Below are 14,899 nucleotides of genomic sequence, written 5' to 3' on the forward strand. Positions count from 1 at the left end.
GTTTACATTATTTGGCATCGCCAAGCATGTTCTAGAATCAGGAAACAATCACAATTGTGGAGCGCTTGTTGGGCAAAATGCACAAATTTCGTGGCGGACGTACAAAAAATCACAATCAAGGGAGGCGATCACGGCCTGCAACAAGGGAGGATCGCCATTTGGCAGAAACACTCTCAGAGCTCGCGGTGAGAAGCGATGACGACGACGACGACGACGATTCCGGTTCAGAGGCCGCTAGCGGAACGGAGTCCGGTGATGAGCAGAAAAGGAATAAATTCGAATTCGTTGGCAAACCTCCAAAGTTCCCCGTCAGCATGTGGGACTTGAAGCACTGTGACCCAAAAAAATGTTCCGGCAGGAAGTTGGCCCGACACGGGCTGATAAAAAGTTTACGTCTAGGTCAAAAGTAAGATTAACTTTGGCGGACTTTGTAATGGTACAAGGCTTAGCCCTCCGTTTCCGTTTCAACAAATACAGGTTTCCAGGCCTTGTGCTAACACCGGTGGGCGTGAACTGTGTCAGTCCACTCGACAGGGAAATTATCAAAACTGCCGGGATAGCCGTCGTCGACTGTTCGTGGGCAAGGCTCGATGAAACACCGTTCCACAAAATGCGATCACCAAATCCGCGACTACTACCGTTCTTAGTGGCCGCAAATCCCAGTAAGTACTTAGTCAATGTAGAATGTACGTCAACCCTACTGTGGGCTTTCCTTCTGTTTTAGTCAACTATGGGAAACCGTGCAAGTTGTCGTGCGTAGAGGCGATTGCGGCATCCATGTATATCACCGGTTTCAAAAAGGAGGCACTGTGGTATCTTAACAAATTCTCGTGGGGGCACGCATTCGTGGAGTTGAATCAAGAGCTACTGGATGCGTACGCGGAATGTGCGAATAGTAAAGAAATTCTAGAGGCGCAGCAAAAGTACCTCGAGGCAGAAACCACCGTACAGTGTGATCGCAGCTTCCCCAGCAGCGAATCGTCGGAAGAAACAGAAAATACGGACAGTGATGATGAAGTAAACGAAGACATCGACAAAACACTAGAAGAAACCGAAACTGGGTCGAAATCCGATGAAGCTTTAATAAAGACATGATTACATTGAACCGTGTCACCAGTTATTTGTTGCTGTTGGTTCATCGTGGTGATTATGGTACTTCTGAAAACAACCTGCTGAGTATGTGGCAATGTTACGACAGCAAAGTGCTGCTAAATTGTAGCACTAAACCGCATAATCCTGTCTTCCTCGTACGCCGACGGATCGTGGCCAGCACACCAGGACGCGAAGCGTACAACCTAGTGTCGTAAACAAGGTTCGCTTTGACATGTAAACATTGTTGTTTCACTCGCGGCTCGATCAAAACATTCACAGATTTCTATTGCGTACACATTGTTTAATTTGAGTTTTAAGCTGCCGTTTAAAACAACATAAATCAGGTAATAATTTCCTCATCGAAGATGCAATCGGAAAACCTATGCAGTATCGACATACACCCGGTGAGCGAGAGTGACGGGATAAGCAAATGTTTGGAAATTGAGATACTCGAGGACCTAGACAGCATGACGTCCTTTGATGAAATGTTCGAAGAGGATATTGTATCGCCAGTCTACGCCAGCACTCCGTCGCCTGTCTACGCCAGCACTCCATCGCCTGTCTACGCCCGCACTCCATCGCCTTCTGTGTTCACGCCAGTAAGCTACAGCTCAGACGAAGACATACTTCATCCTCCGCATGTGCTTCCCGCCACCATCGAAGCAACGGCCAACACGAAAACACAGACCGAGGAACGGTGCACGACAACAATATCCCAGCCAAAGCGCAGCCGAGCGCTAGCTAAGGCCAAAAAAATTTCCACAAATCGCGTGGTTAACATTCTCCCGAAACCTGGTCCTGCTCTTGCTACTGCTCCAGCTCCAGTCTGTCCGCCAACAGCACCAACTTGTGCTACGTTTCCCGTGCTAATCATTCCCCCCCTTATGGCACAAAAAACCGGGTCCCCAGTGATCTTAGGACAGCCAATTGGTTGGGGTCCGCTGCTTATGAACCAAACGCTGCAAAAACCACAAGACACGCCGCAGGCAATGGTTCCAACACTGAAGAAGAGAAGTAGGAAGAAGAATGCCAGTCAAGTGGAGTTGAGCAGTGAGGATCTGGAGAGACAGGAACGAAGTAACGCTGCGGCCAAACGGCACAGGTAAGAGAAACGGGTACTAAACGTAGGTATTTAACTCTATTCTAAATGATGTTTCCTTGCAGGATTCGTTTGAAGGAGAGCCAAGAAAAGCAACATCAGCGGAATATTGAACTTGAGGCAGAAAATTTACGCCTCAGGACCGAGCTTGCAGCATTGAAAAAGGCACATTGCAACTGCTCCGTCACCGTGCCACAGGAACAAACCACTACGCAGACGTTGGACGAAAACGATGGTGCGACCGTGATGGATGTTGATCAAGCATCACCGGTTGCATTGGCCGCGCCGCAGATGCGCCTTTTTCATGTAACGCCTAAAATGAACTTCGCTGCGGCGCCTGTAACAACAACCACAGCAACGACCATTCAAAGGTTGGAAACCGGCGGGAAACAGATTAGACTGATCGTGGGTAACCCGAACACGAAGAGAGATGATCAAAAACCACCGGTTGTATTGTCTGCAAATCAGGTGCGCCTTATTCCAGCAACGCCTGAAATGAGACTCGCTACGTCGCAAGGACAAACTGCCATTGAAACGCAGGAAACGGGCGGGAAACAGGTTAGACTGATCGTTGGTGGCCAGAATATGGCGAAAATTGCGCCAAAACCACCGATTGCATTATCCACGGCACCAGTGCGCCTTATCCCTGTGACGCCTGAAATGAAGGTCACCGGCTCAACGCTACAAACCATCCTCCAAACCCACGGAACCGTAACGGGCGGGACCCAACCAACCAGCAACAACCAACTCGTCGTCGATGGCCTGAGCTTAAAAAGAGCTGTTGAACAACCACCGGTAGCATTGTCCGCTCCGCAAGTGTGCCGTATTGCGCCACGTATAGTGAATAGTCAAGTGACGAAGAAAAATCCTATCTTCGTAGTGATTAGCCCAGGCGTAAAACCGCCCGTTCCGAGTGCTGCACGAGCTGAAAGTAATGTTGAAATTAAGAGCGTCTTCTGAACAGTCTTCACAGTCTGCAGCATTCACACGATCTGATAACTATATCTGCCTGCGGAAAGAGGAAATAAAACAATGAACTATGATGCCCTTTGTCACTAATTAGTGTCCAGCGATCGTGAGATCCTAGTATGAATGGTAAAACTCAACGTTGGGACTAAACACCAATAAAGAGTAAAGCACAATGCTTGTTTAGTTTCACTTACCCAGCATCTGGCCATGCATTGGACAATTTTACGAACGCACCGTGAAGCATAAAATTGCTATTACAAATGCCAGGTTGAAATGCCGTCCCTTGCGTACCAACACAAGAACGGAATAAATTTGCGGTCCTTCTCATGTGTAGCTCTCAGCTAATCATAAAAACTTAACTTCGGCGAACGCGGTCAGTCAACACATGAAACATCGCCAAGCACTGTACGTTTGTGGCGCATGCCCATTGGTAATGGAAATGCGTGGATCGCGATCGCTCGTTCGCTGATCGTGCCAACGGTGGCCAGTTTTAATTCTGCTTCGGAAAAGTGCACACAGAAATACTGGTTCCAAAGTATTTGTTGTCTTGGCACGTAACGTGTTTTTGAAAACGGTTCTCGAGCTAACTTTACTGTCCGAACTTCGCTAGCAGTGCGGCTGACAAAGTTTTGGGCCTGGTGTGGCGGTACTTTGTCCAACGTAAAGGTGAGCCGTAGCTTTATTTGGGACGCACAAAATCAAGCATATCGAAACTCCCGGCGTGCACGGAGTGTGTACAAAAGACCGGCAAACAGGAGCTAGAGTGATGCAAACCCAACAAGCTAAGCGGGAAGTTAAGGCCTCGAGCGCACATGGCGTACTTTTAAACCTAGCGCCACAGTTATGAAGCGACTTTGGTGATAGGATGTTCGATTTGTGTACACGATCCCCCTTTTTGGTTTGGTCATTCCTGTTCCGTTGTTGCATCGTTAGAACGCAAACAAGGTTGACCGCCGATCGCAAACCTGAGCAAGGCCAGCCTGAGTTTATGCGTAAAATTGGATAAACAGTGATCGAAGTTGATGATGTGTTTATGTTCGGATCGCCATTTCCGAACGCCTGGTCGCGGCTGGACTGGGTTGAAATAGCGATGGCCCTAGGAGAATGGACAGGCTGAAGTGTGAATAAAATCGAAATCCAAAACCCGCTGGCCATAAGGCTTGAATCGGTTTTTATTCCTTCAGTATTTGCCTACAAAAAATATTTCTTACCGATGTTGTTGGCGGTTGGCACACTCATTTTGAACACCACATCCGCGGGCAAGCAAAGTGAGATCAACAAAACGTTTCACAGCCAGCCGTAGCCGCCGCGGAACCTTGAACCAATTTGTTTCACCGTTACTGCCGCGGATGTCACCTAAAAGAATGATGGCCTGCGGCAGCAAGGCGTGATCGCTGGCGTTTCGTGGCCGACGTTTGGGGGCGCATCGACCAAACGAACTCGCGTCCGTCTCTAGGGACTTTTACTCAACATATTCATGTTTATGCCTACATTCCAGAGGTCATGGCGGGTGAGCGTAGAGCCGCTTCGTCCAAATGTAAACAGGGACCGATCGAATTCCAAATTGCTCACTTTAGAATGTGTGAAGAAGACGTCCTTTTTTCATGCTGTGTGGGCAGCGTATTTCTGGGATCTCAAAAGCACTTGAAAAATATGATTGGCACCGTTCGCACGTTAGTTTTCCGCTTTAGGGCGCATCTTTCTACGCGGTGCTTGATTTCGCACGTCGAAAGATTATTTATAGTACTCCTTCGGGTCAGCAAAAGAGGCAAACATTGATTGATGACTTCCAAGTGGCCGCAAAACGCATCGAACGAGTTCGTGTTAATGTTAGAAAAGTCACGTTCTGATCCACTAACACCAAACATGGTGGAAACAGCATTTCTAAACTAGACCCAATTTGATATTGAAATGATTTTTCCATCGTTTATTTGGAAAGTGTTTTTATTTTCCCATTTTACATTCCCTTAAAGCAAATTATAAATGATGTAAATGTTTGTTGTTCTTAAGCCCTTTGAATTTTCTTGCATCTTTGCATTTTAGCTTTTGGTGGAATAAACAATGACCGTTGAACGCATCGGCACATTCGACAAGGAAAGCATGTACGATCTGGATACGATCTATAGCACGATCGAACGGATGATCGTTCTCATCCGACAGCTGTCCGGGGTTTCTCGGCTTGGCGAAAACGGTCGCTCGCTTTCCTTCGAGTTGCAATGGATGAACGCCGTCGACGAGCGGAAGTACCAGATCGAGGAGCTGCACAGTTTAATACAGTACCTTTTCGGTCAATTTCGTAAAATTTTCCTCGTCAACAAAGATCTGTACGCGCAGCTTAATAAGCGCGGTGGTCGCGTCTTCGAGCTTGGAAAGCAGATCGACTCGCAAGATGATAGCAAAGGACTGTACTTCCTCGCTGATGCCATCAAGTATGAGCCAGCGCTTATGGCCATGCAGCGTGTACTTGATCGAACGATGCGCGAGATCCGCATCTTCCGCAATCAACGCAATCAGCACAAACTGGAACTATGCATCGGCCACATTCGGAACGAAAACTACGACAAGGTGTACGATGAGTACTGTTCCTTCGAGAACAGTTTGAGCCAGTTACCGTCTATCATTGAGGCCGTTTTCGAGCGCGATATAAGAAACCTAATGAAGATCTTGCTGTTTCTCAGTGGCTACCGAAAGCAGAACAAGGCAAACTCAGCGGAAACTTTCGTGACGGGATGTGAGTGCTTGGTGCGGCATCTAAAGCAGTGCGGCACTTTCTACGAGCAGCCACAATGTCTTCTTATCTACGGATTCGTGGTGGATGCACTTCAAGAGCGACCGGATAAATCAGTAGCGTCCCTTCACGAGGATGTGTTCCGTGAGCGGTTAGAAGCGGTACGCAACGAAATAGTTCCCTGCGTCCAGCGGACTGTCCTATTAATCCAAAACGATCCTCAGCCAACAGCGCCACTCGATAGATTGTTCCACCACCTATCCGACGAGATTCTGATCGAGCTGCTGAAGCGGGCCTATCAGGGAGAGGTCCGGAACCTGAACAACATACTGCAGTTCGTTTCTCACCTTTCGCGTATTGATCACGACATCATTAGCTACCGGGTGTTGTATGGCCAAATGGAACACTACGACCACACCTATCGGCCCGAGATATTTTTGTTGGCGTATCGCATCAAACAAACGATGTCGGACTCTGGGTTTGCCACAGCCACTCTTCGGGCAGATCTGGAGCGATTGAAAACCAACCTGCCGTCGGTGGTAATATCGATTTTGTGGAAAACAGTGACCATTTCGCGTTACGAGTCGAGGATTCTGCTCAAATTCGGAGCCATTGGTAAGGACATTGGCTTCTCGCGGTACATTGCCGACAAGAATCGGATCGAATTCGAGCCCCTCGAGGATGGAAATTGCTTTCGCATTCGCGGTATTGCTATCAACGGCTACCTAGGCGAAAGTGGAACCGGACTTCCGATAGTTGCACCGAAGGGCGAGAGTGTGTCGAACACAAAATTCCGTTGGAAACTGCTCCCGGTGGGGGATTGCGAATATTTTCGCCTTCAAAACTATGCCAGTGGTGGGTTGCTGTGCTCGCGGATACCAAGCGAAACCCAGGACTACGATTTTTATAACAACCAGGAAGTCCTACAGCTGACCGGCAACAAGCGAGCGCTCACGGAACAGAACAGCTACTGGAAGATAACCGAATATTCCCGCGGTTCGCGCAACGGCAGCAGCGATTCGGAGTGTTGTATTCTGTGACAGTACCTATGGATTCGCCATGCGTTCCGGGCCGGGGACCATGCCGGGGTACAATGCTTCATCATTAGCCGGCTAATGACACCTTACCACTCTAGAGGCAAGCCCGGTCAAGGCGTGGATTCTTCTAGAGTAAATGGTGTGGAGTAGCATGCCAGATGCAACCAAGCAAATGGAAAGCGAAACCAATACCGCTTCGCAGCACTGAAGAGCCAGTGCCTGGGCAGTTCTTCCATTTGCAGGATGTTATTGTTTTTTCTACTCGGCACTGGATCAGCTCTGCCCACCTGCAACAACAACGATCGCAACCTACGCCAGGCCCCCTCGGTCATCGTACAACCGGTAGTGAATAAGGACCATAAATAACTCGCCCTATTGACGGTACACATGGTACATGGTGCAGGTCGGAAAGAAGGAAAAAGCTTAAACCGACCATCCGACCATTTGTTTTGATTGTACACCATAATCGAGGCCGGGCGTGAATGAATCAGCGACGGAGTTTGGGCGGTATTTTTTTATTTTCTTTCGACCAAGTCTGAGGGTGTGTGGCTTGGCATGAATGAGAGTTTACTTCCACGAGGCAAAATAAATATCATATAGCTGAGATCATGCGACGGTAATGGTAGAAACGATGACGACTGCCAACGATGACGCTGCCCTTGGCTATGTCGCTGCCCCCTTCGACTACTGCCGCACAAGCGGTGCCCTGATATGGAGAAATAAACATAAGATATGACGAAACCATCAGATTATGTAGTCTTTATGAGCTCCACAGTGTGTTTCTGTTTACATTCCATGAGCTCTGGTAGCTGCAACGGAAGAACTGTTCATTAGTCATCAGTCGTAACGGAGTCTTCTAATCGCAAAGCTGTATGCTGTTATAAGAGAAATGCAATTGTATGTTGTTAGAAGAGAAGGATCAAACCCAATTATTGTTACATATGCGGCATTCGTCATCGATCAATAAATCATGACGGTACGTTTCTAGCCTTTGCTTCAATTGTACTTCAAACGATTTTTTTCTTCTTAAGCAGCAATCAACATATGACCTAAGAACTAGCCTAATGTTCTTTACAAACCGTTTTGAATCCAACCGATTCCGATCCGAAATAACCGATGCCAACCGATTTGAAAACCACCGTGCGCCTCCATGGTGGTGCGCCTCCATGGATACCATGCGTCTCCATCTTGAAATGCAGAGGGCGCTAGCATCACCAAATAGTACACAGCAAGTGATCACATTTTAATTTACCTTTTTTTTCGTTGCATCATGCGCCACACTCTACGAATGGGCTAACGGAGCTTGTGAAGGAAAAAAACGTAACATAAACAAATGCAAAGTTTATACTAATCGCTGACCGAATTTACGTGCACCGAACTTCGATTAAAACTGATTTACGATCACTTACTGCAGGTCATTCTTCTTCGCATTGGTGGGAAACGTGCATGTTTTCGTTAGAGACATAAATTGAACTGATTTGTGGTACACATCGCTGCGCAGCCACAGTGCGACGATCAATCACGGCCTCAAAGTATGTGTTGGAGCACTTTGCACATAAAAATTACTGTACCTGTCGACGTTTAAAGAAACTGAATTTTCGGTTATATGACGTGTATATCAGATTAGCTATACCTCACTTCATGCTACACCAAATTGTGAATGATTTGACATTTTTTACTGCTATTAGAGCATAATTAGATTCACAATTACACGGAGTTGCATAAATGTCATCCTATAATAACACGAACATTAATCATTTTTGCATTTGCTGGCAAAGTTTGTTTTCATTTTCAAACGGCTGGATACGAAGAGAGAAACTTCTGTCAAACTCTTAATTCTCACCTGTTAGTAACATGCACTCATTATCCGCACAACGGCGGCCAAATACTCTGTCCGCACACTGGTGCTCAAATACACAATAGAGCATTGCTTTCTGTCTCTCTGCTCGGTCCCACAAGAGCAACAGTAAATAATTCTGCTCCGTAGCAAGTGTCACATTTCAAAACTTAACCTCGTCTAACGGGAGAAACACCCTTTCATAGAGGGCCGCGAGAGAAATGAGAGAGAAAACCTGAGCCTCCGCTGCGAGAGGACGTTCCATCGTTTTGACGAGGTTGACTTGATTCTGCTACAAACAGAGCTGTATGCGAAAATCTCCGTCTGTACCATTGCGATTTTGCCTCCCGACGAGCAGGACGTGACGAGTGCGCGGTGCGGTGCAAATTGAAAGGAAGCAATACGGGCTCGTGGCTTAAGTTCATAGGTTGCGGTAAGAGTGTTGTGAAAACTTGCTGATGGGCAAGCTGATTTCGAACGAGGCACGGTGTCAAACGGAGTAAATCTAGTTGCCTCTGAAATGGTGACAGAATAACGAGAAGTACGTTTCGCCCGAATTCAGTGTGATTTTGTGCGATGCGACGACGTGCGCGACGAAGTGGTATATATTTTTAGCACTGTCTGAACACTATTAGCGCACGACCCAAAAAAAGATATGTAGCATCACCACTCTCAAACGTGCCACCGTAATAGCTCTTTTTCGTGCTTCGTTTCTTCGTACAATCATTTTTTTCAACACCTTTTGCCCTTCTATGCCACGCTCGGTTTTGGGAGAACGATGAGAAATGCTCAACTACTACAACTTCCTGCTCGCAGTTTGACAGTTGACACTCGTGGGTCGGGAGTTCCGCTGACCGGCTAAGGAAACCCAGTGCCGTGCCGTGGCAAACTGTCAATGTCGCATTGCGGATGGTGATCTTCCTGCAAATCGCCGTTCGCTGGCTCGTTTTGCAGCATGAAGTTTACCGTCGCCTTATCGCTGTCCCAAACGATAGGCCCAAATGCATATCCGATCGTTGAACGTAAAGCATGCGTATCTGGAATATGTATTGACCAGAAAAGTTATAAATAGTGCATCGAATCTAAACACAATGTTTATCATTCCGTTCTAGCCGAATCTTGGCAATAAAGAAGTGAATATTGGTGCCCCATTGCTGAGTGGTTATCAGTGAACGATGTGTCCGTGATACGCGTAAAGAGGGCCAAAGAAGGAGCCAAGTGCAAAAGTTAACTGAAAAATCAATTCTCTAGAACGAAGCAGCTGTCGCACGAACCAGAGGCTGCTGAACATCATCGGCGGCGTAACGCCAGCGTGTCGCCTGAAATCAATAATTGGTCCTGCGGCCAACAAATCATGACGGTTTTATGTGGCACGCTTGGTTCACGTCTAGCAGTGCACGAGTAATCTGGCCCATCGAATCAGCCAGAAGTTCGATGCCACCACCACCACCACCACCATCACCATCGTCTGTATCTTGTCCTGGACGGCAGCGAAAACACGGGAAAAGGAAACATCCGTAACCTGCTCTGGAAAGGTTGCGCTTTCTCCGTTTCAAGCGCACTTGCTGCTCTCTGTGGCACTCTACTCTCTTACATTCTTCTCTACGATTCGCGGCCTCCACGTTCCACGTGCACTCGGTGCCACTCCACGGGTGTACCTTCTACACGACCGACCGCCACCACTCTGCCCTGACCAATTCACTTCGACTGGCTCGACGGTTCTAGTGTTCAGCTTTCCAGCGGAATCGGTCCACTGATGCCAAAGGATTGCCGAAGTAGTCGGATCGAATCTTCAACGTCGAGTTGAATCATCATTGTTTTTTAGAATAGGCTTTTTACAATATAGGTCCCTGTAGCAATGGAACGAAAGCAGTGGCTTATAATCTCTCTAGGTAATTGTTGCGCCAACACGAGCCATGCATTTTATTTGACACATACAGAAAAACCACACACATACACACAGAGACACAGTTCACGTGGGCAGCTTTGCCGGAATTTAGCTACAGAACAGAATCAAGTAAAACCACCAATCGACACACAATCGAGTTACGAACATTGTTTTGCACTGCGCATACGAATTTTGTTTTACAACAATTGTTTGATAAATTGTATCCCTTGTTTTCATTTCAAAAGTTTTACTCATTTCGTGCGCTTATTTTGGTTCGGCCGACAATTGTTTTCCATGTAAGTTTTGACTTCTGTTGTATAATTTCTGGTTGCTGATATGAGCTTGGTGTTTGCTTGGCTGACTTTAGTGTTTTTTTCGTTGACGCTGGCTTCTTGTACTGTGTACAAGTTACATTTTGTGTCATGTGTTCAATTGTGTACCTCGGTTCAATGTTTTCTTTATTCAGTTTGATCTCTGATTCTCTCCGTTTTGTTACTGCCTTTCAGTTTGTGTGTCTAACGGAAACCCTGTTTCGTTGAAAATAATCGCTGGGCGAACCTCTTCTTATGAACTAAGTATTTGCCATACATTCGGCGAAATGAAACCACTCGTTTACCACACACCACACATTGTACCCACTACACGAACAGTCTAATCAATCCACAGCGATGTACCTCTGGTTCTAACATTCTTTTCCCCTTTTCCCCTCTCGACACGCATGGAACGCTCGCATAAACAATTCATGCTTTGGCCCCGGAACCGTTCCATTCATGAATCGATGGATTGGAAAATCAACGATATGCTCGCGAACGCGCACTAATTTGAATGCATTTTTGCTTCCAAAAACAAACGAAAAAACGGAATACCTTTCACCTATGACCACTTTGTGTAGCGTTAGTAGGAGTGTTTTGGTTTTGGATCCCCCAGGTTTCCGCCGAGTGCCAAAGTAAGCAAAACAACTAACTCATTTCCAAGCCACTGTCTGTCCATACTAAATTGCCTAGCATCGTTTAAATGTCTTTAAAAGATCGCTTTCGTTGTATGAGATGTGCTTTTAAGAGCTAGCCTTCCTCCGTCGCTCAATGATACGATCGGTTCGGATCACCGATCGTCTAACAATTCCCCGCAGCAAGCCGGAATTCTTTTTCTTTGTCGTTAATTTCATTGCCCATAAAAGCTTCGAAAACTATTGAAAAAAAATAAGATTTTCATGCGCTGTGTGCCACAGGCCATCCCATTCCAGCCGTTCGATAGAGGAATGCGATAACTCAATTTTCATCGCCCGTTTTGCCGCCCTAGTGTGTAGCTCGCGTTGCTTTGCATCTATCAACTCGATTGGCGCTCGTTACTCGTTTATTTATTGCGTCGAGTTTTGTTTATAAAATGTTTCGGCCTTTCACAAACCTCCCACTGGCTTTGCTATTGGAAGAATCGTTGTTTATAATCAATCTCCGGTCGCGCTTCGTGATTAAAGCGAAGCGTCCCTCTCGGTACACACTCGGTCTACACGGATCGGCGGCCCATTGATGGATTGGGAAAAATGTTTTCAGAAAACTCATCTTCCGACCAGTGTTGTGCCGACACTGGCCATTAGCTAGAACTGCGAAGCATGAAACACTTGAAAGTAAACTCACATTGAGGAGTTTCAAGTGATCAGAGTTCGCAACGAATAGCCGAACACCGATGAGTCGCCGCTTACAAGGTTCTTAGCATACTGTCTGTTAGGCATTTACTGTTACACTTGTTCACTTAACTGTGCATTCGATTTTAAAACATGTTGTCTCTTTCAGTGTGCATGCTTAGTGCTAGTCTCAGAACTTGCAATCGGTCAGGTTCCTGGTTGTAATACTCTTTCATTTTATCATACGATCCGGATTCAAGCACGCTCAATCTACTGCTACGAATGTGATAGCTGGACGGATGCTCGCTGCAAGGACCCATTCAATTACACGGCGCTGCCCCGAGATCAACCGCCCCTAATGACCTGCAACGGGTGTTGCGTCAAAATGGTGCGCCACTCGAGAACACGTAAGTGCCCATCGGCCGACCGCAAGCCGGTTGAACAAAACATATTTTCCAACATCATTTCAAGTATGTGGAAGCGCTTTTGATTTTGGTTTTGGGTATCTGTCAAGTGGGAATTTTTTCCCCAGCAAAAACATGTTCTTCAGTTCTTAATCTTAATCTTAATCTTAATGATTAGTAAATACTTTTCTATATCACACACGCTAATGACAAATGTCTGATATCGATACATAACCACTTTGATGTGTTAATGTTTCCGATATCGAATATTGCATCATTGTTGAATTCAAATTTACATTCTCTTTTCTACATTCTATTGCTTAGTTTCACACAACGTTTTCTTTGTTGTATATTCAGATCACCTGGATTCAATCAGACTTGCTCATTCCATTTTATAACAAATATGTATACGCATTTTTAGTCTAGCTTTAATACAGGATAGAAGAGAAGCAGGTATTAATTCAAGAATTTTCTCTTCTTCTCTTTTCCCTTTATACACACGTCTGTTTTGAACTATCTTTCAATTTCATTTTTCTTCTACTATTTACGTTTCGATATTACCCGATTAAACTCTCTCTCTATTACTGTACTATGTTAATGGGTTCGTCTTATTTTCGCATTTACAATCTTTTATAATATCAAACTTTTACTGTACATTGGCTTATACACTTTATGTCTGCCAAACGAACACGTTCTGCTACGCATACGCTACAATCCACGACAAAAAAAACAACCTGCAAACACACATATCTCGGGTTCACAACCACACAAAACGAACCAATACTGAAAAACGAATGAACAAACGCCATTTAACACACCCCGTTGTGTCGCCCACCGTCCGGATCGTCTGGAACTGTATTGTACGTGAACTTGATGTCGTTGTAACCGGAACACTAACGCTCACTATGGGTTGCATGGCTCGCACTAATGTGCCGGCGCTGCCGTCCGTATAACTAACCTTGCAAACCTTGGTTCAACCGGAACCACTTTCTTCTACTAACTGATACTCTGCATCGGCAATGGTCCCGATGATTTGCAACCCGCTTTGTGGTCACCGCGGGGGCTTCCTGGTTCGTCTAACCAATAACCCCCGATGGACGTTCCATGAACGATCGCACGTCGACCCTACCTGACGCGATCGCAACGTAGCGTACGAGGTCGTGAGGCGAATGTGCACGTCACAGTTACAGATTAATCTGTTCATGGTAGATCATGTGTGTATGATGGAAAGTTCTGGCAATGGCCATATGTGTTTCTGTGAGGAAGATATGTGTAACTCCAGCCCAAGCTTGCTCACCGCGAACCACCGGTTCACTATGCACGCGTGCGTCGGCAGTGCGCTCGCCGTTTATTTGTTACAAGTAGTGCAGAGGGTCCTTCGGTAAGCCTCGTCGCAAAACAACAGGCCACAGGAAAGTTTCTCGAGCTGGTGGCCCACACAATTCCTTCCACTTTCTGGCCCAGGGTCAGCTATCGCAATGTTGACCTGCTTGGGACATGCAGCGTCGCCGGCCGAGAGACTTGGATCACGCTTCGCCCTGTGCTGCTGTGAAGCTTGCGAGGCAAATCGAAAGACTTTTCTTCGTCGCTACCGTAAAAACTCCGTAGTCCGCTCCGCTCGTACTATTTCTCGCTTTCAACGCCCGCCTGACTTTTTATGTTTCCGCTCCTCCTGGCCAGTTCGATCGGCTCTAGTTCCAATATCATTCATTCAATGTGATCCACGCACACATCACTACACTAGCCCCCACATCAATACATGTTTGGGACCGCAAGTAATCGTTAGACGTCCTGTAGAGACACATTTCATCACAACACCCTTCGACAGTGCACACGTTTCTCAATTATGAATATGAATCACAGCCAAGGTCGAACACAACGCCACGTACTCCAGTGTAGGGGGTTAGGGTCTACTCCCGCCGGATAAGGCTCGGGGAGGTCAAAACCGGACCACTCCACGCAATGTAACATTTTCGCTATTCCTTACGAATGAATGACGACGTCGGCAAGACACTCCAATCCAAGGCACGTGCTCAACTCAATGGTAGCAAAAGTTTAATTTAGTGTCCGGCTCCACCAGCCATCTGAAGGAAGGTCCTTCAATTATCCTTGTCCTCTCTCTTTCTCTATCTCTCTCTTTCTCTCTATCTTTTTATCCTAGATCTATTTTTCTTCTTCCATCGTTTCTTGGTTTTGCTTTTATTAAACGTGTTTCGGTTTCATA

At 46.4% G+C, this 14,899-nt stretch overlaps 4 protein-coding genes across 4 annotated transcripts; all 4 read left to right on the top strand.

The window, feature by feature from the left end:
* The first annotated feature begins 47 nt into the window (after nucleotides 1-47).
* LOC131207992 (18S rRNA aminocarboxypropyltransferase) lies at nucleotides 48-1,095 on the top strand. Its single transcript, XM_058200630.1, has 3 exons — nucleotides 48-406; nucleotides 478-662; nucleotides 725-1,095. Exons 1-3 carry the CDS (start codon nucleotides 78-80, stop codon nucleotides 1,093-1,095), a joined length of 885 nt encoding a protein of 294 aa, XP_058056613.1. The 5' UTR covers nucleotides 48-77.
* Nucleotides 1,096-1,395: 300 nt separating this feature from the next.
* LOC131210562 (uncharacterized) lies at nucleotides 1,396-3,232 on the top strand. The gene is made up of 2 exons (XM_058203827.1): nucleotides 1,396-2,194; nucleotides 2,257-3,232. The coding sequence occupies exons 1-2, from the start codon at nucleotides 1,458-1,460 to the stop codon at nucleotides 3,149-3,151; spliced, it is 1,632 nt and encodes a 543-aa protein (XP_058059810.1). The 5' UTR covers nucleotides 1,396-1,457; the 3' UTR covers nucleotides 3,152-3,232.
* Nucleotides 3,233-5,221: 1,989 nt separating this feature from the next.
* LOC131211246 (uncharacterized) lies at nucleotides 5,222-6,928 on the top strand. Its single transcript, XM_058204648.1, has one exon. The coding sequence runs from the start codon at nucleotides 5,222-5,224 to the stop codon at nucleotides 6,926-6,928; it is 1,707 nt and encodes a 568-aa protein (XP_058060631.1).
* A 3,476-nt stretch (nucleotides 6,929-10,404) lies between these two features.
* Nucleotides 10,405-14,344, top strand: LOC131210612 (protein quiver). Its single transcript, XM_058203887.1, has 4 exons — nucleotides 10,405-10,654; nucleotides 11,543-11,596; nucleotides 12,532-12,678; nucleotides 13,825-14,344. Exons 1-4 carry the CDS (start codon nucleotides 10,621-10,623, stop codon nucleotides 14,058-14,060), a joined length of 471 nt encoding a protein of 156 aa, XP_058059870.1. The 5' UTR covers nucleotides 10,405-10,620; the 3' UTR covers nucleotides 14,061-14,344.
* Nucleotides 14,345-14,899: the final 555 nt, after the last annotated feature.

Source organism: Anopheles bellator, chromosome 2, assembly GCF_943735745.2.
Source record: "Anopheles bellator chromosome 2, idAnoBellAS_SP24_06.2, whole genome shotgun sequence".
Taxonomy (NCBI): domain Eukaryota; kingdom Metazoa; phylum Arthropoda; class Insecta; order Diptera; family Culicidae; genus Anopheles; species Anopheles bellator.

Coding starts and splice junctions, on each gene's coding strand:
- LOC131207992 (XM_058200630.1), top strand. CDS start 78: ATGCACAAATTTCGTGGCGGACGTACAAAAAATCACAATCAAGGGAGG. Junction 407..477: donor AGTTTACGTCTAGGTCAAAA/GTAAGATTAACT, acceptor CAACAAATACAG/GTTTCCAGGCCTTGTGCTAA. Junction 663..724: donor CTTAGTGGCCGCAAATCCCA/GTAAGTACTTAG, acceptor CTTCTGTTTTAG/TCAACTATGGGAAACCGTGC.
- LOC131210562 (XM_058203827.1), top strand. CDS start 1,458: ATGCAATCGGAAAACCTATGCAGTATCGACATACACCCGGTGAGCGAG. Junction 2,195..2,256: donor GCTGCGGCCAAACGGCACAG/GTAAGAGAAACG, acceptor GTTTCCTTGCAG/GATTCGTTTGAAGGAGAGCC.
- LOC131211246 (XM_058204648.1), top strand. CDS start 5,222: ATGACCGTTGAACGCATCGGCACATTCGACAAGGAAAGCATGTACGAT.
- LOC131210612 (XM_058203887.1), top strand. CDS start 10,621: ATGGAACGAAAGCAGTGGCTTATAATCTCTCTAG. Junction 11,597..12,531: donor GGTTTCCGCCGAGTGCCAAA/GTAAGCAAAACA, acceptor TCCGGATTCAAG/CACGCTCAATCTACTGCTAC. Junction 12,679..13,824: donor GGTGCGCCACTCGAGAACAC/GTAAGTGCCCAT, acceptor ATCGCAACGTAG/CGTACGAGGTCGTGAGGCGA.